The sequence below is a fragment of the Topomyia yanbarensis genome, chromosome 3, assembly GCF_030247195.1.
Source record: "Topomyia yanbarensis strain Yona2022 chromosome 3, ASM3024719v1, whole genome shotgun sequence".
Taxonomy (NCBI): Eukaryota; Metazoa; Arthropoda; class Insecta; order Diptera; family Culicidae; genus Topomyia; species Topomyia yanbarensis.
In genome coordinates, this window is record NC_080672.1 from 166583152 (window position 1) to 166609298 (window position 26147).

At 37.3% G+C, this 26147-nt stretch overlaps 1 protein-coding gene across 1 annotated transcript in view; it reads left to right on the forward strand.

Moving 5' to 3' along the window:
• Nucleotides 1–26147, forward strand: part of LOC131689775 (uncharacterized) — a 471887-nt gene that overhangs the window by 430048 nt on the left and 15692 nt on the right. The window contains exons 4-5 of the mRNA XM_058975067.1: nucleotides 11519–11644; nucleotides 25765–26131. Coding sequence (XP_058831050.1) covers nucleotides 11519–11644; nucleotides 25765–26131 — 493 coding nt within the window. The remainder of the gene's footprint in view (nucleotides 1–11518; nucleotides 11645–25764; nucleotides 26132–26147) is intronic.

Below are 26147 nucleotides of genomic sequence, written 5' to 3' on the forward strand. Positions count from 1 at the left end.
ATCCTTTAACTGTGATCTGGCGCCACAATACCCGGTGCATCCAGAAAACGTGATCGATGGCGTGATAACCTTCATTACAAGCGCAACGACTACTCTCCGTGTTTTACTCAACTCCGGAAACAATACATCCTTCAAATGAAATTCGGTAGCAATCAATGTGAATACTATACCCTTCATTTAAGACTAAGATTATGAGAGTCGAGTGAGCGATATATAATTTGCAATTAATGATCTGAACCAACAATTTCAAGTAATTTAAAACTCATTTCAATTAGTTTTGCATCATTTAGATATAATGATTATACCGGTTTGTATGGGAATTTCGTCTGTTACCGCATACTTCAACTTGTAACACGGGAACCAGAACTCCGATTCTAATGAAATTTCATAACAGTCAACAGGGATGCTGTTGATTTAATTTCGTCGCTGTTGTGCTACCTTAGGACAAACGCAATTTTGGGGTAAACTGAGTTAGATGCCTCATTACTTGTCTTGAAAAATCTGTACAAAGGGGCGTTTTCAGAATTTTGAAATCTTGCTATAGCGAGAAACGTGCTGAGAAATTTTTATTTTTTTACTTCAAATGACTGTGTCATGGGACTGGCTTACGTTATCTTGATGTATAAGATGTGTTTATGTATAAAACTATCTGAGAAACACAATGGTATAATTATTATCAAAAGAAAAATACATCCGAATTGTGAGAAAAATGCAGTTTAAGTTTTCAGCTGGAAATATAGCATATTTGGTAACACTGTAACCAAAAATTACTATTTTTTCTTGATTTCCTGACTCATTTCCTTCAAAATGCATCTCACCGATTGTTTCTAGACCCAATAAAACTAAAGATATGAATAAAATTTAATAATTGATGATTTTTTTCTATGGAAAATTTTCCATGCACGATTATGACACGTCCTGCAAATTTTGTCATCAATACACACCTATGATAAGTGTGAGTGCGACTTTTGTGTACATTTATAGTAAACACTCGCCACAGCGTTAACCAATCTTCGTAATATTTGAGAGGTTGATACAAAATAGATAGAAGCATCAATTACCTTCTTTGAATTGTTGTAAGTTTCAAGATATTCAATCTCAAACTCAAAAAATCGTTTTTCTCGAAATGTGCTAAATGGCGCTTGTCATACGATAGCGACGATTTGAGACTAAATTTGATAAAATTGAGTCAGACATTTCTAAGAAGCAGATGTGAATTCACTTAAGGAACTTAGCCACTTTCCCGCAGCTTCCGGTGCCGCCGAAGGTGTCCAAGGTGGCCAATGTGGGTTTGATTGGGAACCAGTGAGCTGAAACCATAAATTCAAGTAATGTGTTCTAGCATTTTATGGGATTTGGCACCTTTTGGATAACATGCTGATACCAACTTATATGGGAATTTCTTGCGTGATCGCACTCTTCAACCCGTAACTCCGAACTCGACGAACTGAGTCGAATGGTATAAGGGACTCAGCCCTCCGGGCCTCGGTTAACAAGTCGGTTTTCAGAGTGATTGCATAGCCTTTCTATAGGAGAAAGGCAAAAAGGTAAATAAGGGGGAAAGTTGCTTAGGACTACAGTTTTCAAAAAGGCTGCAAAGTTATGTATCTTTGACCGTTGTCATTCGTCATAGTGTAGTATCTGTCTCGATCATCGCCATCAACGGCATATCTGACGGTTCGTACTGTCACGCTCCAATTCTCGGCTTCGAGTCTTTTCTAGAAGACGCAGTGTGCATTGATGATGTAGAAGAAGAAAAAACCTTTAATTCTCAACACGCACATCCTACCACCATCCTACCGCTTGATCATGATTAACCTCAAATCAATTATTAATATTTCATAATTTGGAAATTTTGTCATAATTTGTCGGCCAAATTACATAAATCAAGACACAACTTACTTTTTCGACCAAAATAGCATTCGGCCAAAAAACCGGAAGACATCATCTATGTATGATAGCTCCATTACGAGGCAAACATCTCTAATTTTAGCTCATTTTAGGTTGTTAGATCAATAAAGAGAACCAGTAAAATCAATGTCGGAGAGCTTGAGTACCGGTGAACGATACACGAGGCATAGAATTCAATATCACAAAACATTTTTCATCAATAGATACATTCTCAGCCATTCTCAGTCTACCGATACTCGTTGTGTGTGTGTATGTTTGTGTTCGTGTGATTAAGGAACCCTCGTCGTACCGTGCATATCGGCTTTTAGCAGAACAAACAGAGCTCTGATGGTAGGCCGTTCGTCCTCTTTGCTCGATACACCACCGGCGAAGTTCAGGGAATGGGAAATGAATTATGAAAACGAAACAATAGAATTCACGATTTATGAGCATCGCTCACTGGACTGAGAGATTACCGGTGTGGCTGCCGAGGCGGCATGTATGTCCTAATAACGCCACCCTGCAGAGCAGGTGAATTTCCACCTCCCACCAATTTTACTGGTACATAGATTGCTTGAACGTGGGGAGATGACAACGGCCTGCTCTGCGTCGTCTGCCATAAGGGACTTTTCGTTGGGCTTTAGTTATTGAGTCGAGGTGTGCTGATCCTAGGGAATGTTTAAAGTTTTGTGCGGGTAGATTCTTGGCGGAGGTCAAAGCTATATGTTACCTTCCGCATTGAAATTGTTTGGTTTCCTTAATATGCTCAGTGACTTTTAAATGTAGCATTGAACATAGCACATTCATGTGAATTCCACGGATCGCTGCCGGAGGGTATTTAGAATGGTCTTTCAGTCGAGTTTGAAACTCATCGAAATTCCGTTCACCAGATATATTGTACGGATTCAACTGAACGGATGGGTTATCTGAGTGAATTCAAATTGATTTTGTTTAATTGAATCGCCCAATGTTTTATTTATATTTTATTTCCATAACTTCTCTACCGCATTTAACTGTCATGTTTCCTGTTCTGACGTCGTGGTAACGCTGGCTGCACAATATATATTGTATTGGTACCACAGGAATAGTTCCCGTTCCACCGGATTGAAATTCCATTCGTTTTTTCGCTGTATGCTGCTCTAATAACTATGTTTGATAGAAAGCAAACCACCTACTGTTACGACTTTCCAACTAAATCGCGATTTCGCTAAGCGACAGTAGTGTGTGCCCTGGTTGGTGCCACCAAATTACACCTCCACCTGGTGCCGCCAGCAGCAGTAAACATGTTCATCAAATCTGGTGTGAACAATTTCGCCGCATCCAACCGCGAATCGCTCTGGGAGTTGGCTCACTCGCGGGAATCCCATAAAACATTCCATTCCGTTCGAGATGTTGGAGCGTTTCGAATGAAGCAGAGAGTGGGAGAACTGTCATGTGGTAACATATTTCAAAATGTTTAATTAAATTTAAAATTATGTGCTTGTTGCGAACATTATCTATGGCTTAGTCAGTGAATTGTGGGTGACGTGTATACGGATTTCCCGCAAAACTACGTCGAAAGTCGGTTGGAGCTCATACCATGAAGTTGTTTCAGCTTATTGGAATTGATAAAATCGGTTGCATTGTTTAGATATATTTACATTTTGGGAGAATTAGCGGGATTTTGGGACAATACAATAAGCTGCGAGATATTGGATATAAAAGAAACTTACAATCAAATTGATTTTTTGCTCCGTTATAGTTGTAGAACTCTTATGAATACACATTTTTATTTCTGTTTTATTGATTAAAGTAACAGCGTGTTTCATTGTAATACCACATTCAAGTTGATAGTTTATCAAATCACGTGATGAGGAGAGTCTAAGGCGTTTCAGTTAGAACCATTCCTAATAAGTAACTACATAAAAACAGATGAATCGTTATGGTTTACACTGATTTGCATGCCAATGGCAAATACTTGAAGTTTCCGATCGTATTCCTGCACCACTTTTTAACATGCGTAACTCAGTTTCTCACCTTCGTAGCACAATAAAACATTTACAATCATCTGCAGAAATCCTTCGTTTGCAGCAATTTCGTCCGAACAATAGAGAAATTAATTGCAGAGACATAAAAATTAATTCACTTCCTCAACTCTCCACCGTTACTGAATTCAACCTGCTGACATCATAAAATTGCCTGCCAACGAATCTAACCAACCATCGACGACGACCGGATCCGGACAACGGTGACAACACTCTACGCCTGGATATTCACACTAATGGCGCCCCAAACCCCCAAACTACCGATTGCATTGGTCGTAGAATTGTCAGCCGATCCTTCCCAACCAGTAACGCTAACGATGGTTCCGTTGGCCGTTAGCCCTGCTGCCGGATGCTGGCGAGGTGGAAACAAAAGTTGGCCTATGCGTAATAAAAATTCATTCAAACTGACGTTTATGGACAATCAATTAAATACAGTGGAGATCATTAACATATTCGCAACCGGTGATAATTGCTTTCTGTGGTTGGCAGCGGATTCCGATCTGAACCCGTTGGGTAAAATATTCACTGCGGTTTAGCGAAGTGGACTACAAAATTGGCAATTTGATTTAGTTTTTATATAATTTTTAGAAAGTCGGGTATTAGAACTGAAAAAATAGTTTCTATGTATTCCTGATTGTTTGTATAATAAACTAGCTAGTACTCGCCTCGCGTTGCTGCGACTTTCAACGAAATAGGAGTAAAACACAATTTGTTTCAAAGCGCTATCTAGCGGGCAGATTATCTCCAACCAATAGCACACAAACACGCTCCATAACAAATGCCTACTATGTATAGTTTTTTACGGCAATCGGTTAAGCCGTTTGGGAGTCCGTAGATCATATGCATACAAACATTGACTTTTACAGATATAGATTTGTTTGACACAGCCAAACATGGAGCCTTGTGGTTTTCAGATGTTTGCAACAAATAATTAATAAAGAATACATATCACATTTGTTACCATTGAATATTGTATATGCATTTTTCCACCGCATGTGAAGACTCCATATAGCATTTTCCACGTCATCTAACAACACCTGAGGACCGTTCGGTATGCTTTCCTGACCATCGCTTTCGAAAGCGAATCGTGCCCGATTCACTCACTAAACTGAATCAACTCTTTTGATCGATTTAGTGATTCATTTCAGAAGTTTGACAAATGTTTAAGAAAAAAGGGAAAAAAAATATTTATTAGGCGTTAAGGCGAGATGGGTACGGGGGAGCGTTTTTCAGCGTGAAAAAAAAACACTTTTTGCGATTTTTTTTATAAATTTGGGTGAAGCGAATGGATCAAAACTTTGGTACATTATATTGTATCATTTCATTAACATAAATATCGACAAGCGGCTCGGCGACGAAACTTTTTGTAGATTGTCTCTGGAAAAACACGATTTGCGGTATCACTGTCATTCAAAAACTACTTAACCGATTTATTTCAAACTGTGCATATACATTCTTTGTATAAGATACCTTACCCCTACGATAATTTTTCAATTTGGACAGTTTTGTACTCATTTGAAAGAAAAATTATCGATTCTTTTGATCGATTCGCGATTCACTCGCCCATCTCTACAATGCATTATATCTTCCGTACGATAATATCGTCCCAAAAAGCAAGAAACCATTCACAGACGCTAACATATACATAAACCGTAAAGAATGGACCGGTGAATTCTTTAAACCAGTGGTTCTCGACCTTTTTCGTACCACGGACCTCTTAGAAATCACGCTGGGTTGCTGCGGACCCCCATGGAACAACATCGATTTTGTATGCTATCAATATGTTATTTTCAATTTATTAGGAAACAAGACTTGAAATTTCAATATGCACTCGGAAAATATATTTTTCTTCGCGGACCCCCAGCTACTACTTCACGCCCCCTAGGGACTCTAGGTTGAGAATCACTGCATTCAATAATGATTTTTCCAAAGACAAGCGCCATCGTGGTGCCGTCGCGCTTAGTATCTCAGAAACGGCCGGAGATGGCTAGCTTTCGGTTCCCACAAACATGCCAAGGAATATGATTTTCACCAAATCCTTTCTGTGGCGGATTCTTATATTGAAAATAAACAAAGAAAAAAACCATTTTTTGAAACCGTGAGAGTAGAAGACCCCCTTAATAATCGTTGCTGGTTGGTCAATCAGAGATATAACTTTGGAAGTTGAAGTCTGGATGTTTGTTTTGGTTGTTGTTGAGGTTTTTTTTTTCCTTGCGGGCTTATGCGTCTTGTTTTTCATACTGTACGGATTGTTCACAGAACTGACACCTGGCCATAGGCGTGCGCAGCTCAAATATTTTCAGTTTTGTTAAGCCTTCACACTAAGCCAGCCAAGGGTTGTTCAGTAATTTCTTTCGACGACTTGTACAGTAAAGTGATATTTTTACGGAGCTGTCTGCAAATTGTTTGAAAAATTGCGGTAAAGTTTTTATTTTTTAGCGATTTTCAGTAGTTTTTAGAATAATTTACTGAAACCCGCAATATTTTTCACTGAATTTACCAGTACTTCTGTTTTTTTAGTACATAAACATTATCCAGTAAAATACTGACTGATTGTTCGGCAAAATTGTACCAACATTACAGAACCTCGTCAAAAACTTACAAAACAAGTACAGCAAATCATCTATCAAGTCGCCATTTTCAGAGGAAACTGCTGACTGACCAGTATTTTTTGACGTTTGGACAGTACAGATTGCGGAGAGTTCGGTAACCATATTAATTTTGTGAATTGATTACCGAACGGTTTGCTGTTAAAAACCCCCATAACATTTTACTGTACCCATTAATTCAAATTAAGTGTGTTGATTTTCAGTTATATTGTTGATCGAGGTTTTAATAACAAAATAGTTATTGTACTTATTTCTATTTCTATTTTATTCTTCTGTCCGCGTTGAGTGCCTATCACCGACGTCATGGAGAGGGCTTCACCATCTGGACCCTATATATCGGCACATCAATACATGGACCGGGACCACTATGTTACTTCCCTTCCGAAGGAAGGCGCGACCTCAAAAAATCTCAACAACCTCGGTTAGGATTAAACCAACACACTGTTGTAAAAAGCAGCCTCGCCTACCATTGAACCTCCGGCGTCGTAGAAACGCGAGCGAAAGAAAAAGTTTCTGCTATTGTTATCAAGCTCTAAGCTCCCAAAATGAAGGTCTAAGTAGAAATTTAAAAAAAGGTTATTCTAAATATTCCAAATACTTAAAAAATATTCGCTGAAAATTTCAAACAAATAATGGAAATAAATAAGTTTGACCTGAACCGACTTCAATTTGCAAGCAATCGTCAACAAAACTTTACATGCGTTTTTTCTCGAAGCCTGACATTGGTAACATGAATATCTCAAGAATCGCTCAGGATATCACCTTGCATTTTTTGTTTAAAAACTTATTGAATTATCTAGTCTTTGGCCCACCCCTTTAGCGACATTTGAATAAATAATATTTTTATGCAAACAAGAGAACACAATTTAGATTTACTCATATTAGTCGAACAGTCAACGAGGTGGAACAGTTATTAAAAGCGAGGTTAAACAGTAACTGGAGCTTAATCTCTTAGATATATACAACTACACCACGTCCGCAATTGTATACTGGTATCGTTCAGAAGTTTAGCCTAGGTAAAAAACTGCATCACAAAGAACATCATACAACACTAGGTCGAACATGACAACGTTAAAATCCAGATCCCTGTGTACATCGACGATGCTGAAATCTAAATACGTTCACACGACCTAGTACCGCTCAACAAATTAGACAATGTTAAAAAATAATATGGAATATAGAGAAATGACACCCGTTACGAGCGATAGTTGAAGAAACCGTTTCACTTGCGTTAACAACGGCGTTTGTGTGTACCAATCACACCAAAACGATCTCTTCTTATGTTCCTTTTGAGCCCATAAAAGCGTTAACTATATGCAAATAACGTTGGATCCCTATTCAGGTCAGATTGCTAGGTGCAGTGTGCCGAAATTTCAAAATCAGTTACCTATTTCTGCTTGCATTTACCGAAACCAACATTCAGATTCACCGCCTCCCTCATTCATTAACTTTCCACCTGACTGAAATTTCATACAGAATCGAATGTTTGAATACAGAGGAAATATAAAATCCATTACCAAACATTTATTTGTTATTATGAGAACGGTTTGAAGGCAGAATTTGACATCATCTACATTTTCGAGCATAAGTGAACTGCGTAATCTATATCTGGTGCATTTTGCTCAACAATCCCTCTCAGAGCTAGCATAGCAACAAAATTCAGTATGTTTCTGAAACCGAACATGTCCGAACCTGAATGCGCTGCGTCGGGAGAACGAATGACAAGGGAAACGAAACAAAAATTTCATTCATCGCAGCGAGCATGAATTGAATTTCGTTTCCTTTCAAATTCACGCAGGGATGTCAATTTTTTTAAGCTCAGGCTAGGCAGTTCTGTACTCATATGGCACATTATGGAAAGCCATGCTCCGAAGCCGAGAAGAAAAATAAACCTACTACAATCAACACCAACAAACAGTCTTAGATATACGCTGCTAAAATACAATCAAATGGCCACCTAATAGCTTACGCATTTTGTATCTCGAACATACTGCCAATATCGACTGAGCAGAAATAATGATTGTATTCAGTACCTACAAAGCAACAACAAGCAACACCAAAAAGAAGTAAACGTCGATAAAATAACGAGAGATAGTATTGTCATAGGATGATATGCCATCGTTCGTCTTTTTGTAACCTGCTGTGGTAATCACTGACAAAATATTCTGTCAATGGTCGTTGTCTGCTAAACAGAACACGGAAGAGTATCGTATAAGCAATACTAAAAATTGTTCAGCTGATTATCACAGCCGAAAAGTCATTTGACCATCCAATCATGCAAATTTTTTCATCTATCATCATGATCAGGTGGGTGATCACTTTTCGCAATTTTTCCTCAGCCCCTGAATATTTTTTACATTTCTTCTAGCGTGCTAATCCATAATCCCCAAACCTTATTCTGTGCGCATTTGTTGTTCCACAACTAGAAGTGCTCCATTCACTCATATATAATCGCTCAACAGATGACCGTCTCGATCGTTGATTGTTATCGGTGCCGGGTACTTTTTTTCCTCGTGGTCGTCTTTTTCAGCTGCATCCAGTTCCCTACAAATAGTAAATTTAAACATATAATTTTTGTCGTTTATATTAAACTGTGTTTATTTATAAAACATTTTCGGTTTTCTAAAGTATTCATAGGAATCTTTTCAGATGTTTTAAAAACAATAATTTTTTATCCAAATGAATAACGTCTATCAAATTCAAACTTTTCAAAGCATTATTATGTTAAGTCAAATAGTTTAAGAGGAAAGTTGGAAGTGAAAAGAATAGAAGACTGCGTTTCTTTTATTGACGATTTCCATGTGATTTCTGGTGATATCAGAACATCGAAACCTCGTTCAAGCTTCAGTGCGATATATGTCTTTAAAAAGTGCATTAATCACTTGCAATAAAAATTGCGATTAAAAAATACAAGAACTGAAATAGTCTGTCTCCAACATTATAACCAATCTCGCGAAATAATAAGTTAGTTTCAAAACCTGTATATTTTCGAAATGTATAAGAGCGGCCGAAAATAAAAGATGCATGGACACGACTTTCTTTGTAAAACCCGTTTCAAATATATCAGAACATAAAAACCAAATGTAAACTTTAAGCATAAAAATTGGACTGGGACTTTCCTTTGTAAGAGTCGGATAAAAATAAATACTGGAAAAAATACATCCGATTCATACCTAGTTTTTTAGCCGATTTTAAATCTTGAGCATTATAATATACGGGGGCTCCTGAGAAATTCCACGAGCATTTGTCCGAAAATCTTTAAAATCGCGACCGACCATCTTAGATTCCTGTGAAACTTTACACGTTTCGCTGGCATGGAAGACAAAACATTTTCGATAATCAGTAAGATTATTTTGACTCAAGATATTTCTACGTGCATTAATTTCAAAAATTTTAAATTTTTAACGCAAATTTTAGTTTTTGTGAAAAATGGCACAGCATTTTGCTCAGAGTATATTTTTTTCGTACAGAAATATTCACTGTAACTCGTTCTCAGAAAGTTTTGCTGTATAAAATAGAGTAATCGAATAAAGAAAATCGAAATTTATGCACGTAGAAATGTCTACGCCCTTTTGAAAAATTGCTCTTGTATCAAAATATTGCAATTGTCGGAAAAAATCATGGAGATTCATAATCCGAACACAACTTCAAAGTTTCGTTCGAATCGACGATGGTCATATTTTGTGGTCGGCCAGTTTCTCATGGAATCTCTCACCTGCGAACGATTTGTTTATTTTTAGCCGGTTTTTATACCTTGCCGAATTTTACGGGTGAAATTTTTTAAGCGGTTCCGACACCATAAGTACGCTTGTCCGGAAATGCCACTGACCCAGGTGATTCGCATTTAATGCAAAAATATTCCGACACCTGCGTGTAGAAGACAAAAGGTTAAGTCGCCGGAAAACTCTTAGCTTACTCATATGACCATATTCCACGCTTTTCTAAACTTTCTTCCTTCAACTTCTTGCTCTTCCTTAAGTACTATGGCTCTTAGTATTGAAAGTAATGGTTTATATGAGAACTTCCTACGTGACAGCACTCATCAACCCTCATCTCCAGAGCCGGAAATACGATCGCAACAAAAAATTTTAACGGTACCCCGTTGGATTGAGCTTCAGACTATAAAAATTAAAATATCCATCTCCGGGGAAATGATGTGAATTTTTCGTTACATCTCGTCAAAAACAACAAACGAGTCTCTGTTAAATAATCGATTAAAATAGTTATTAAATTTGGCCTTATGTATAGGAAAGGTAAACAGATGAACTAACTGTAGTGAACAGCATAAATTGGATAATCGAACTACTTTCCTCATCAGTTCAATAAATTGTTCAGCACTAAGTTAGCGGTTACGGTTGTGGCTTCCTTTTCCGGCATTGAATGATACTACTTTTGCCTTGTTTCGAAAATAAACACATCCTGCCATGCTACCGATGAAATGTTCTGGTTCAGCACTACGATCATTCATCGTCGTCGCTATCGGCGGTGTGCGAAGCCGTAGTTTACCTACTTTGTGTGCAATATAATAATTCAATAAATTGAACGAGAAAGATCCACTAGCATCGATGGTAGCAGCAATGAAAGTGACAGTAGTTTCTGGTTTGCGTGTATATAGTTACGAACTGTTTTATCGTTCGGGTGTTTATGGGAATTCCCGCAAGCGATGACAATAAAAGTTTTATCTTTACACAATGGTATTTGAAACAGAACGTATCTTTATGGTTATTGTTTTCGATGAAATATTACTTCAATTTCATACTAATATTACTTGTTCTAGCAAGACCAATGCCTGAATTACGTTGTGCACTCAGCGCTCGGCATGGCTTCCGGAGGGTTAAGTAACGGAAAAGGATTCGACGAACATGTTGTTTTGTTCTTATAATAATAATAATAATAATGCGCCCTTACCCTTTAAACTTAAAAATATCAACACTTACAATAACCCAAATGAACAATATCACTAACTTGTGATTATCTGTACTCTTCTGCTTTCAGATTTCCGTCTGTGATGACTACAGCTTACCGATAGACTTTGTCAAAAAAAGACCGTCCAGTTTCGACCCCTGCCTGGCAGAACGTTTTCCCGACAATTGGGCATCTCCCAGTCCCCAATCCGAACATGTAAGTATATAGTATTATTTCTGTTCGCCATTCGCTAAGTAGCGAAACGCTGCTGCTTAGTTTGTGATGGTGAATCCTCATGCCTAAGTGGTCTGTTGCCTAGCAATCTCAGATACTCCCGTGCCCCAACGCAAGCTCAACTTTCATGGGGATCATTTAAGCTACGTTTTAATCATAAACACTCGTCTGTTTCCACCTCCCGCAATGACTTTCCCGGGGAATCAATGGTTGGTCGCTGAAATAACAGCAGCGGGTAAGCAATCAAAACCAAAAGAATCGTTCCTCGTTCTTCCTTGCAGAAGATGGAAATGGCGCCTGCGGTGCGAATAATTACTTTTTAAATGGACAAAAAATTGAACTACCATAATTTAATTCAATTAGAGTTTAATTAAAGCACTAATAAATTGCACTTCTCGGCCAGTCGGGGGAAGTCATTCTAATACGGTGGTATTGGTGACCGAACCGTCTAATCTGCGCTATCCGAGGATGGCAAACGTAAAGGGGCTTCTTCCTACATTGAATTTTATTGACAATTGACACAGCCACCTGCATGATACACTTTGGACACTATGTATTGAATGCAACATGTTTCAGAAATAACCGCTTCAGAGCAGTTGGGTACAATTCCAGAAATTGCCTTTAAAGCACTAACGACCCATCGTCAAGCACTGTAATGGCATTCCATCTGATTCGCTGCTATCATGCAATTGAACATTTATACATCGATGATACAAAAGTTGAAACAATGCGAAAGGCAAAGTAACACAATGATGGCCAATTTTATTTAGCATAATATATTTACGGTTTTTTTAACTGAAAACCAGAAACCTTGCTATTTACCAAGTGGTTTCTAACTTTTGTTCGGTAGTGCCGCTACTCTAGCAGGAGAATACACATTTTTGAAGCTACAAAATAAGCGGAAGCCGGCAAGCAGGCTGTTTGGGTGTTGAGGTGGAATGAGCCAATTCTTCCGGCAGGCAAAGCTTACCAGCCCATCCCGCTCATTTGCATATCCGGAAAGGTCTGTGTCGCTAGATTGCCTGCAGCGGAATGGAGAAAAATCCGGGTTTTTTTCTTCTTATTCTTCCATTTATATTGAATTCCATACATCTCCACTCGTTCGGAATTTCACCGTAAATCTTTATTCATTATTGGGTGCTCCATGATTATATTTGGGTTTGCGTGCGGCATGGTAAACAGGCTAATTTACAAAAAGAATCATTCATTAAATATCAAATGACGGCCTTCATGAGTAAAGTATGTGTAATGTTAAAAATATTGGTTTGTTTGAATGATTTCAGAAGAAAATCGGGACACGCATAAGACATCTCGAGAATAGGCATATTTCCCAGATGTTCTTATCAGTTTTGGCAGGACAGAGAGATTTTTTGTATTGATTCATAAACTAATCCGAATTATTCAGTTTGTAGAGTTAAGTGCCATCCTGTGATCATTTTGTCCAGTACTTCTGAGATATTTGAGATTTTTTCATGCACGACTATTTATACTGAAAAACTGCCACTATTTCCAGACTATCACACTAAGTCAGACAAAAATTGTCCAGTAATTTCTTGCACAGTAAAGTGTCAGCAAATTGTTTAAAAAATTGCAGTAAGGTTTTCATTTTTTAGGGATTTTCAGTAATTTTTCGAATATTTTGCTGAAACCCGCAATATTTTTCACTGCATGTATCGGCACTTTTGCTTTTTTCTGCATCCCATAAACATTATCCAGTAAAATACTGACTGATTGTTCGACAAAACCGTATCAACATTACCGAACCTCGTCAAAAAATTACTGAACAGGTACAGTAAATCATCTGTCAAGTCGCAATTCTCAGAAGAAACTGCTGACTGACCAGTATTTTTTGACCTTTGAATAGAACGTATTGCGGAGAGTTCGGTAACCGAATTGATTTACTGAACTGATTACCGAACGGTTTGCTGTTCAAAACCCCAGCAAAATTTTACTGTACCCAGTAATTCAAATTAAGTGTGTATACATTAGAGTAACAAGAAAAAAATTACCCCTAACGGCCCACCCCTGAGTCGATGTCTAGTCCTACCAGCAGTACTTGCTCGAAATTTGAAGCAAATCGGACAAGTCTAGATACCGGATCAACGTACCTGAAGTTTGTATGGGATGTTTCGACAATTTACATGGAGAAAACCGACTAGCTCGCATTTTCGCCGCTAGTTGGCATTGTATGTATCGTATTATCACTGCAAGTGAAAATAAGAAAGATAGTTCAATTGTCTACAACTTTGTCGAACGCTGATAGTTAATCCGGCTTTGTTGAAAGAAGTTAATAAACTTTTAACGAAATGATGTCTGAGTCAGTTTTACATGGGGACTAGCAATACATGGTTGTGTAACAGGACTCGATTCCCACGAACTACACATTTTTGTGATATAATGGTTAGATTTAGCTTAATAATATATGTTAAGAAGAATTGTGGTAAATAATTCGAGTCATGTTTTTTAGAACATTTTAGTACCACATGTTACTGCATAGAGGGCACCAAAACTAACTTTCAACGGAGAGGGATAGAAATTAGGTATCTTTCACAAAGTTGTACAATAGACATTTTGCAATAATTCTTCCGAACATCTCGTTATTCTGCTTTTCTTCTAAGACAAGTTGTGTTGGCGCCTTCTATGCGGCCACAGGTGGAACTAAAATTTTCGTATTATGTACTACAATTCTTTTGAACATATTATTGAGCTAAATCCATTCTTTTTACACAAAAATGTGTAGTTTGTGGGAATCGAGTCCTGATACACAACCATGCACTGCTAGTCCCCATGCAAAATGGACTCAGACATCACTTCGTTAAAAGTTTAATAACTTCTTTTAACAAATTGACTGGCATTGTTCGGCAAAGTTGTCGACAATTAAATTATCTTTCTTATTTTCACTTACAGTGATACGATGCATACAGTGCCACCTAGCGGCGAAAATGCGAGCTAGTAGATTTTCTCCATGTAAATTGTCGACAAATCCCACACAAACTTCAGGAACGTTGGTCCGATAGCTTGACTTGTCCGATTTGCTTCAAATTTGGTGCAAGTACTCCTCGTGGGACTAGAAATCGACTCAGGGGTGAGCCGATTGAGTTTTCAAAAATTCATTCTTTTTCTGAGAAGACTATCCTGGAATGTCGAGGAAAATAATCGAATTTGACGTACTGTTTTTGACGTAGGACTACGTCTTTGTTTTCGATATGGGGGTGCACTTTGCAAATTATACAAAAATAGTATGTAACGAAAAGTAGTCCAATTTTAAACGCATAATTCAGCCATCTCACAAGAAATTTTCAAATTTTTTTCACATATCGTTTCGAAATACTTCTAAGAATAGATTTCAATAGATAAACTCAAAAGTTTTTGATATCATGGCATTTAAAATTTGTAAATGTACAACATAGTCAAAATATCGCGCATTTTCACACAGAAGATAGCGCTTCCCAAGTCCGGCAGGACAGATTTGTGTACCTAACGCGCTATTCTTCTATGAATGACTTCACATCGACTATTTGAAGAACGGATTTGGCCGGACAAGCTCAGTTGCCTGTTGAACGGCAGGCGGAGCAGATCACTGCGCTGTGTGTTTTCACAGCCAGTGTAGCTAAATTTCCACAGCCAGTGTAGCTGAGTTAGAAGTTCGTTTATTTGGCACACCTTGCTTTAGCTTCACGGAGCCGTAGGTCTTTTATATATTTACGTGATGTAAAAAATAAAAATAATAAACAATTATTACTAAGAGTTTATTAGATCTCGTACATGGGACTTGCCATTGCGTGCGGAGATTCGTTTTCGTGTCGGGAAAATATTTGCATTCACGTCTACTGTATCACGAGGTTATTCATATTTCTGTCATCATCACACATGTCCGGGTCATCATCGGGGTTATTGCCTTGATGTTCACGATCAGGTATTGTTCCTAACTTTTTTCTCTTTCAGGTCACGGGCGTGAACTAGTAAATCCCTCCTAGCTGTTGAGTTTGTGGAACTTGACGCGGCTTTCGCAGTTGTCATTATTAGAACGATTATATTGGCATTCTCTCTTGGTTATTTTACTGCTGTTGTAAAAGTTTTCATCGTATACAGATACCATATCAAGAAAGTAATTTCCGAATAACGTACCAATCGGAATCGATCCAATTTATTCTGTTTCTTGATTCCTTTTGGATAAATACCAGAATTATCTAAATAATATTCATTGCCTTCGCCATGGTTATCTTGGTGCTTACGGTCGAATGTTTCTTCCTGTTTCTTCGGGAATCAGTAGCGACTGGCTCAAATGGCACGTTCCTCATGTTGATGGGAGATTTTTGCCTTGCCATGATTTCATCATTTCCTGATGGGAAGGATTGGGGAAGAGGTAGAGGTTAGGGATAAAAAAAAATAACGACACAGAGAACGTAGATAATATGGAAGCATTCTTCACTCCTAAGGGAATAAAATAAACTTCTCTATGAGCAGATATATCAACACTCCGAGTGGATATTGGAAATCTAACCTCATCAAAACATAAGAATTTTTCGAACATTCTTTAAGATTCTTTTATGGACACTGGCATTTTTGATTTTTTCCCAACATTCCTGCACGGAGGTGTCTGCCCCGGGTGCGTGTCCAGCGTTTTTTGAGTATATTTATCACCATTGGCTTTGATTCGATGGGTCAGGTAGGAGGGGATTGGTTTTGTTATACGCATTTTTAGCCACAACAATATCGCTGAGTTGGAAAGAATTTCCTCCTCGTATCTTCTCTAATGGAGTTTACCTTTCCTTTATTTCACAGGATTTGTTTAACCGAGTTATCAGAGGTGCACGGTTCTAGATCGTGTAATCGTGCCTCGATTAAATCTTCATCCATATATACGGGAATGCTGACTTTAACGCTTTCGTATTGGACGGTGTGCTGCATGTTGTTTCGCGAAACGTGCGAATTGTCTTGGGCAATGGTCCTGCACATAACCTGTTTACTTTTAGTACTGTTCCACTTCCTGAATATACGGTCTTGCGGGGCATGTTAAAAAATCCCCAGCGGCATAGTTTGCCGTAGCGGGACAAACTATTCATACAGTAGGTAGAATTTGCATCGCATTTGCAAATAGACAGAACAACGTGCGGGTGTATTTGATTGCTTGTCCTGTTATAGAGGAATTCCACGAAGATCCGTCCGAAAATCTCTAAAATCGTGACCGACCATCATAGATTCCGATAAAATTTTACAGGTTTAACCGGCATGGAAGACTAAATATTTTCCACAGTCAATAAGATTATTTTGACTCAAGCGCAATTTTTTAAAAGGGCGTAGACTTTGCTTTTTTGTTCGTTTACACTATTTTATACAGTAAAACTATCTGAGAACTAGTTACAGGGAACGAATACTTCTGCACAAATAAAATAAACACTGAAAAAATTGTGCATCATTTTTCACAAAAACAAAATTTTATGATAAAATTTTAAATTGGAAAAAAACCCATTTTTTCTAATTTTTTATATTTTGTCAACAAAAATTTAAGGAGCAAAGAAACATTTGAATGTAATTTCACGATGGAGAAATTATCAGAAAAAAAGTTTTTCTAACAATAACTTTATACATGTTTCTGAATTTCATACTAATTGACATACAAAACTGAAATTTCATTACAGAATATAATTCTAAGTATCATTTTATATCAAAATGCATTTAACAAATATCTTCCAAAATGCGATAGTTTTCGAGATATTTTAATTTATCTCCAACAAAAACTGTAATTCATGTAATTATTTCCTTTTTAAAAGTTATTCGCGATACCCCATCATAAATTGTCAAAAGTCTCATGTTTATCGTTTTACATACCGTAAACCGGGGTGACATTGATCACTTTTCGAAGTAATCATTACATATTTCTAGACGCAATACATTTTTTCAAGTTTAATTTTTTTAAACCATGTACTGATGTATGGAGAACAAGATTGGATGGTTTTACTTAAAATTGTCCGCTTACAGCTATTTTTCCAAAAATGATTTCAAGTTGAAGTCCGTTTTCGTGTTCCGGGGTGACTTTGATAACCTGCATGTTCACCCACATTAAGTTATCGTTGTCAATGTTTTTCATTGAAATGTTTGTTTAAACTGATTCTGGAAAGATATTCATTGTTAAATAGATGTTAATTGGTATTATACAAAGAATTTCAATGTACTGTAAAATTCGAGAAGCCAAAATTAGTATAATTCGTGTCCAACTAGAATAAAAGATTCTGAAAATCTTTGAAACTGTTAAAATTGTTTTATTTCAGTGCTTTATCGATGTACAAAAAGTTTCATCCATTCTAACACGTTGGAATATTGAATAATAAAAAAATGTTTCGAATTTTAGCTAAAAATAATTTGAAATAATTGCCAACTAGTTTTACAAAAAAATGTATTTAAAATAAACAAACTCTTAAAACTAAAGTTGGTACATCCCAATCTAAAGGAAAATAAAAACTCGCTTGTAATTTATTACTTTTGCTACAATCTGAGATTTATTTGTTTTATAAAAAATAGACACTTTACGCAGCTTCGTAAAAATAAGGTAAAGTCAAATTTCGGATTTCTGTAGTTTTTGTACTCAAAAACCGAACAATATACTCAAAAAGTAGAACAAATCAGTATTTTATAAGTTTAGAGTAAAAATCAGTTCAAATTAAAATAATGATTCGGTAGATTATTTTGGTTTAATAAGCGATCTAGGAAAAAAGTTACGAGTGATCTAAGTCACCCCGCTGATCAAAGTCACCCCAGTTTACGGTACATAAAAGAAGCTTTTTCAGTGTATTTAGATCATGGAGAAGCTTTAAATAAAAAAGTTTTCCTAACGACAACTTTTGACAAATTTTCATAATTCATACTATTTGCAGTCAAAAGTACAATTTTATTTTTGAATATGATTCTGAACGCCATTTTAAATCAAAATTCTTATAACAAAAATTTTCTGAATTAAATTTTTTTCTCGAGATATTTTAAATTTTGTTTTAACAACCCAATTATTTTATTTTATTTCGACCTTTTCAGAAGTTTTTCGCATTTCTCCATCAACAGCAATTAGTTTTTCGTAAGGCCCATAACATTTCCTGTAATTTTCCCATTGACATCAATGTGATATTGTAAACCATTTGAAAGCTATATAAAAACAATCAAAGTATTATTCAACCATAGGATCTGATGATTGAACTATATAGTTGAATTATATTGTGGTTGTTTTCATGGAGCTTTCAAATGGTTTACAATATCGCATTGATGTCAATGGGAAAGTTACAGGAAATGTTATGGGCCTTACGAAAAACGAATTGCTGTTGATGGAGAAACGCGAATAACTTCTGAAAAGGTCTTAAAAAACAAAATGATTGGGTTGTTAAAACATAATTTAAAATATCTCGAGAACTACTACATTTCAGAAAATTTTTCATATTCAAAAATAAAATTGTACTTTTGACTGCAAATAGTATGAATTATGAAAATTTGTTAAAAGTTGTTGTTAGGAAAACTTTTTTATTTAAAGCTTCTCCATGATCCAAATACACTCTTCTCAACGAAAGTTGAAATAGAAATGGCAGTATCTATTTTCTTGGGTATGAATTTTCATCCAAGCTTGAAAAGTGCTTTAATCCTGCATTCAGTAGTAAACAACGACAAATCTTAAACCCAGCTTCAATATCAAATCCGGATCCGCGCTAATTCAATTCAGGAAACGAGATTTCGAATTTGGGGGGCCCGTCCCAGCAACCCAGAAAGCGTGTACGCTAGAATATAAATAAATCGGAACGTAATCTCCCATCAGCGGTAGTCCCCGGGGCTCTTGTCATCATCATTGGTGGATCAGCGTGAGGAACATGCAAGCGCGCCATCCACCATGTGATGGCGTCCCACGGCGCTGTTGATGAGATCACACCGACCAACGATGAACGGCCGTACGGGTGATGCGTACCGGGCCAGGTCGCATCCCATCCTGCAGCAGACTGGAGTTTGATTCTATCAGCTCTGCTGGTTGGATTGTGCGTGTGATAGCGTGAAAATTGATGGATCCTTGGGGGCTTCATCTAGGTGTAAGTGGTACATCCCTTATTCGCAAGTAGCGTCTAGAACACGGTTATATTTTCTTGACTGTGAGTCACCTGGTTCAACACTACTGTCATATTTTGACGTAAAACAAGCACTCTGCTAACAGTTTACGGCAAGGAAACCACGAAGGACCATAATTTATGACACCTCTAATTTATGGCGTAAATATACAAACTGCAACGTCTGTCCTAATAAAAGTTCATTCCGAAAAATGAAAAGTGCTGAAATTTAAACGAAGCCGCGCCCCCATTTGGTCGGTGGGGATGGAAATGGAATAAATTCTGTCCATAGGTTAATTCGATTAGGCTCATGAATATTTTGACACCGATATCGGAAAGTTGCTTGTGGGACGTTGGGATTAGCGTGCAGGGTGGGAGGACGACATTTATTTCTCCCCTCCTATCTCGTGCTTGCCATAAATGGTGGGTGAAAGGTAATTGAATTAGATATTTAGTAGAATTTACATAATTTTAAATCGATTATTATGTCATCTCCATCTTCGAGCTCGCAAGAAATACCCTGATAAACAGGAAAATTCAATCTCCGATACGGAATGTATTTGAATATGTACCACTTATTGGCGCATATACGAAAAAATCAGCGCTATGTACGCAAAAAGGTCACAAGGGAAAGCAAAAGCCATGGAAATTATTACCTAAAGAAAACAGAAACAAACTAATTACGAAGTTTTGCTGTTTCCCAACTTGACACTACACAATATTGCGAGCTATATATACATATATAGAGGGATACAAGTTTTTTCTATCATGTCTATGTTGACCTAACTAACAAAGTCATTAACAGTATTTTATACCAACTAACCCTTATGGTGCTGATAAGAGAAAAGAAACCAGAACTAATAGTCGTTAAATTCGATATTAATGTTGATTTTCTGTGGTCATATGAAAACTTTCACCAAAGGGATTTTTTCATTTCCGATTGACTTGCTGAAGAACAGTAAAATATGAACATATATCTTATACCTTTGGTATAAACCATTGTCTCGTTCTACATAAGTAACGAGCTCAAGTTAAATATATGTTATACATGTATACATCGTATCAGAGACGATTTGAAACGCTACACTTAGCGGCATTCGAATCAAATCAATCACCTTGTTTAGTTTCAGACAATCGTGGCACCTGCGACCACTTACTACCGTGGAATTAATAAAAAAACTATTTGTTGGCGTATCGAATCCTGACAATTCTGCTACCATCTCTTTTAAACTACCAATTTTTTTACATATTTAGATTGATTCACTAGGTGTAGTGAATATTGGTTGTATTTTTATAACTACCACCATTTCAGTCATCAATCCAGTAGCACAATTTTATTATAACTTATGACCGAGAATATCTCACCGCTAAAAATAAGTGTTACAATATAAAAAACAACCTGTTTTAATCCACCTTGGGGTACGATAGTGCCTCATTTATCCAAACTATGATTCATTAGCTGGTTTTGTTCAATAAAATTGCGGAAATGTCTATTACATTCATATTATACTTAGGGGCCATCCATATACCACGTGGACAATTTATGGGATGGTAGGGGGCATGAGAAAGTCCACGCTTGTCCTTGGGGAGAGGAGTGGGAGCTTGGAAAATGTCCACTTGGACTTTGTATTATTTTCCTTTTTATATGTAAATGAAACAAATTTGCATCGTCATTGGTGTTAGTCAAATAATGGTGTATGAGTGTGTATTAGACTGCCCAGAAAAATGATAAATTTTTGAAAGCTCAATCAGCCCACCTCTGAGTCGATTCATAATCCCACCAGGAGCACTGGCACCAAATTTGAAGCAAATCGGACAAGTCTAGTTACCGGACCAACGTGCTTGAAGTTTGTATGGGATTTTTCAACAAGTTATATGGAGAAAACCCACTAGCTCGCATTGTCGCCGCTAGGTGGCACTGTATGCATTGTATTATCACTGTAAGTGAAAATAAGATAGATAATTTAATTTTCTACAACTTTGCTGAAGACTGCTAGTGAATCCGACTTTGTTGAAAGAAGTTATTAAACTTTTAGCGAAGTGATATCTGAGCCAGTTTTGCAAGCGGCCTAGCAGTGCACTATTCTTTTGTGAAATAATGGTTAGATTTAGCTCAATTGTATGTTCAGAATAATTGTAGGACATATTGTTTGTGGCACTAAAAACTGGATTCTAACCGCACTGCGCACTTACCACTCTTTCATTAAATTCTTCTCATAGACTGGTTAGTTCGACTGGTCTGTCTATGAAAGTACCATCTCTATCACTGGAAATACATGTGTTTTGACAGCTCGCAGTTTTCAGATCACTCGCACTTTGAAAGTGCGGAGTCCAGGTTGGTGGGAAGTGCGCAATAATACGGGTTACCTTTTGGTTAGAAAACTTTAGTTCCACCTGTAACCGAATAGAGGGCGCCAATAGGCCGATGGGGGTAATTTTTTTCTTGTCACTAGTGTGTATGCATCTGTGAAAATAGAAAACATCGATTGTTGCAAAAAATCATAAAAAGATAAAAATAAAATAAAAAAATCAGAGTAAGTGGTACGAAACCAAATCCGCAAAAAATTTGCCTGAATCACTTGATTCGATCTGCTGTAATTTGGTCAAATCCCACTAATTTTGGATTTGAAAGCTTGTTGGTTGAAATTACGAGCCAATTCAATAATCCATAGGTTGCTTCAATTTTGTGTTATTATGATGAATCTTTAAAACGTAAATATATAAGATCATAATGTCGTTCAGAAATAAGACATTTTCATGAAAATTTCACAAAAGACTAAAGAAGTGTATGCCATTCTGTAGTTGTAGTTTGAACGAATTTCATCAAGTCCTACAGCATCATAATAGTCTAACACACTGGAAAATTTTCCAAAAATTTATTTTTGTGAAACTACCCAAAAAATCTTAAAAATTACACTTGGACATCGTTGGGAGGGGTAGGGGTACAGAAATTGTCCACGCTTGCCCACGGAGGGGGAGGAGAGGGTCAAAACGAAGGATTTTTTTATCCAAGTATATGAACGGACCCTATGTTTATTAGTCTTTTGAGAAAACTCACGAAAATAATTTTAAAAAATAACTTCATTTCTGGAAGGTTACTTATTACTTCACTTGTAAAAAGTTGCTTAATTTCTTGAATTAAAGTCTATGAGTTTGTTTCCCAGAACAAAAAATAAAGATACCAAATGAACTACGAGTGACAGAGATATTTAGAAAAAATCGCAATCTGTGGTCACGTCTTCCTTCGAAAGTAAAACCGTTGTTCCCGGACCATATGTTGATGTGCCGATATCTAGAATCCAGATGCTAGGGTCACCTCTCAAGCGATGGAGATAGGCACTCAATGCGGACAGAGACCGACAGAAAATAAACACGAATAAAAAAGTGAAACCAACATCGGTGATTCCTACTGGCATCCTTTATCTACACCCTAAATAATTTCTAGTAAGATTGCTTCCAGTCCATAAAAGGGACACAATAGAACATCGATAATATCCAAACTATCCAAGCTGATTGTTTTAGACACTATTTTCTTTTACTATAAAAGCACTATATCGTAGACCACCAACATGGTTTTATGCCTAAATTATCGACAACGTCCAACTTGCTCTCATACACAACGTAGGTATTCGATGAATTCACCGATGGACTGCAACCCGACGCTATTTAAATGGATCTTCCGAGCGGACAGAAAGACTATAATTCCACCGAATGGTCGAAATTCACCCCCACTCTACGGTGTTTTGATAATGTTTTAAATGGATCCAACCCATGAAAACACCATCACCATGGTTTGGAAGATCCCATATAAAAACCATATTTTGGTATTTTATGGGCTTTTGATACCATTTTGATGCTTGAAAAATTTGACGCGGACCATATTCATGGTATTTCATGAGGTTGTATGGTCGTTGAACCCATGAGAATGTACTTGGGTTATCAGCGGCCTTCGACAAAATCAACCAAAATATCGCTATAGTGAAGCTATCTAGCTATTGTCGGACAACTTCTTAGCTGATTTGTATTTGTATAAAAAAGTCCAACTGACAAATTTGTCTAAATGAACTAAACTAAACTAAGTTAAACTAAACACAATTAAACTAGTGACAATACACGACGACGAAACTGCGAAGAATACATGACGAAGTCGTTCCTATCTCGATGAAAGGTAACTCCAAATCAGCATTAAGAACTATCTATCTGCACTGCGCATCCCGTAAGGAAGCCACCTCGCCCCTCTCTTCTCTCTATTTTAATGACTTTAATATCAATCAAAGTTTAATTTATTTTAATGACTTTAATATCTAAGTACAAGGACCGTGCCTTTCCTTTGCGGACGACATGAAAATATATTTTTCGATAGATACGTGTTTCAATCAATGCCTAATTACTTGAACGTGAACAGGAAAGTTTTAGTTCGTGGTGTCAGCTGAACAGAATGGTTCTAAACCCGAGCAAGTCGTCGTGTTTGCGTGGAGACGTTATTTGATACAGTTCAACTACCGTTTGTCGAGCATTCCCGTCAAGGATCTTGATGTCATCTTGAACTACGCACCTAGAAAAAAGTCGTGTAAATTGTTCATATCCTGACCCTAACATGTACGAGCATCAAAAATGACATAGTTTTACATTTGATTTTAATTTTACATGACGTTCAATTCCGGAAATCATGTAATTTTTCTCCGCATATGGCGTTTCTTTTGGATGTTATTAAATGTAATTGCCACTGTGCATGAAAAATACATTTTTCATGAACAGAACACGGTTATATTTCGTCATTTCGCGAATTACGGCTTGTTTAATCGTATCTTGTTTGAAATTACGTCAAGGATGAAATTAATACACAAATTAAACGGATCAAAAAGGTGCTTTAGAGGAAGATACTGTCGCCAATGCGATATAATGTGTTCTTTCTGGGACATCATCATATCCCAAGGGCTAGCATAGGGGTTTGTGCATTGGGCTGGAGTCCCAAGGGTTTCAGGTTCGAATTCTGCCTCTGAGAGGTTTTTTCCATTAACTGTCACATTACGACCTGTTTTTCCTGTTGAATATCACCAAAAAAGTCTTAAATAAGGTATTGGCACTTACGCCCAAAACCAAAAAATGAATTATTTCATCTCAGTTGTGGTTCATACGACGCGTTGCCATTCCATTTTCCAATATTTCGCTAAGAAAATGCGCTCGCTTTTAAACATCGTTGTGGAGTCGCTAGTTGATCCTTCAAAGATTTCAAATGATTAACTCAACATCTTGCATATCAATTGTCTATTCAATACAAAAAACTAAATCATCCAATATATGCATAAGCGAAGGAAATTACCTTTTATAACTGCAATTGTGCCAAGATTTATTGCTTTTCAGTTGGTTAATCATCCTGAATTCACTTTCTATGTTCAATTGCATAAAACAGTTTTGAAAAATACAAGTATAATCGCTATCATTACAACCTGAATGCAACTTGTTCTAATTAAATGCCAATGTGATTTATTACCGAAATAAACACCAACCAACATCTCTGGAGGTTGTTAATGCTATTTCCTATATAATTTTGCTAGTTGCTATTAATGAATTCCTCCTGCCTTTCAAATTAAACGCATCGATTTCGGAACGTGTCCCGCTTATCAATTCGCTTTGCATTAGGCAAACGTTGTGTGGCCAGGAATCAAATGGCATATACAGTGAAAACACCACATGCATGTAGAACGGTTCCTTAAAATCACGCTTTGGCTGTAATAAGCAACCACACACGACACAGCATTCATGCACATTCGAGAGTCATCATGCTAATTGTGCTGGAATGCTATATTTGCTCTGATCTGCACACAACACGCATAATTGCTTTTTCATTTACGATTTTCCATTTCAATTGAAACTTGTTGGCGGATAGAGAACACATCTGCTGATGTGAAGGAGCTGATTTTGGAAGGGCTCTGTTCTGCAACAGGCAACGCTCTTGAGGCAAAAAAGCTGTTCACGACCCGATGGAATAATTAGATCTCCAATCCACATTCTTTTCAATTGCAGGTTTCCTTTCTAGAACCATTAAATTTGCAGCAATCCTTGTCAGCGGTTCCGACCAACAGTTTGGGAGTGGTAACAGTCGGCATTGGCATCGGCATCGGTGGAGAGGGAGCGGGAACTCTCCAGCATCATCATTCCTTGAAGCATCAGCCGCAACCGCAACTTCCACCCTCGTTTGTTCCGTCTGCTTCCATCCCAACGGCTACTGAGGCAGCCGCAAATGCAGTAGCCATTAAAACTGTTGAGGAGATTTTCGACACCAGGCGAAGCTACAAACGAGATAGTACTGGCAGATCACAACCGCAGCGGCAACCACGGAGACCGAGTAGTAACTGTGAAGTTAAGTACATCAATCAGAATTTCAGCTCAGGTGAGGCTAATTTCGG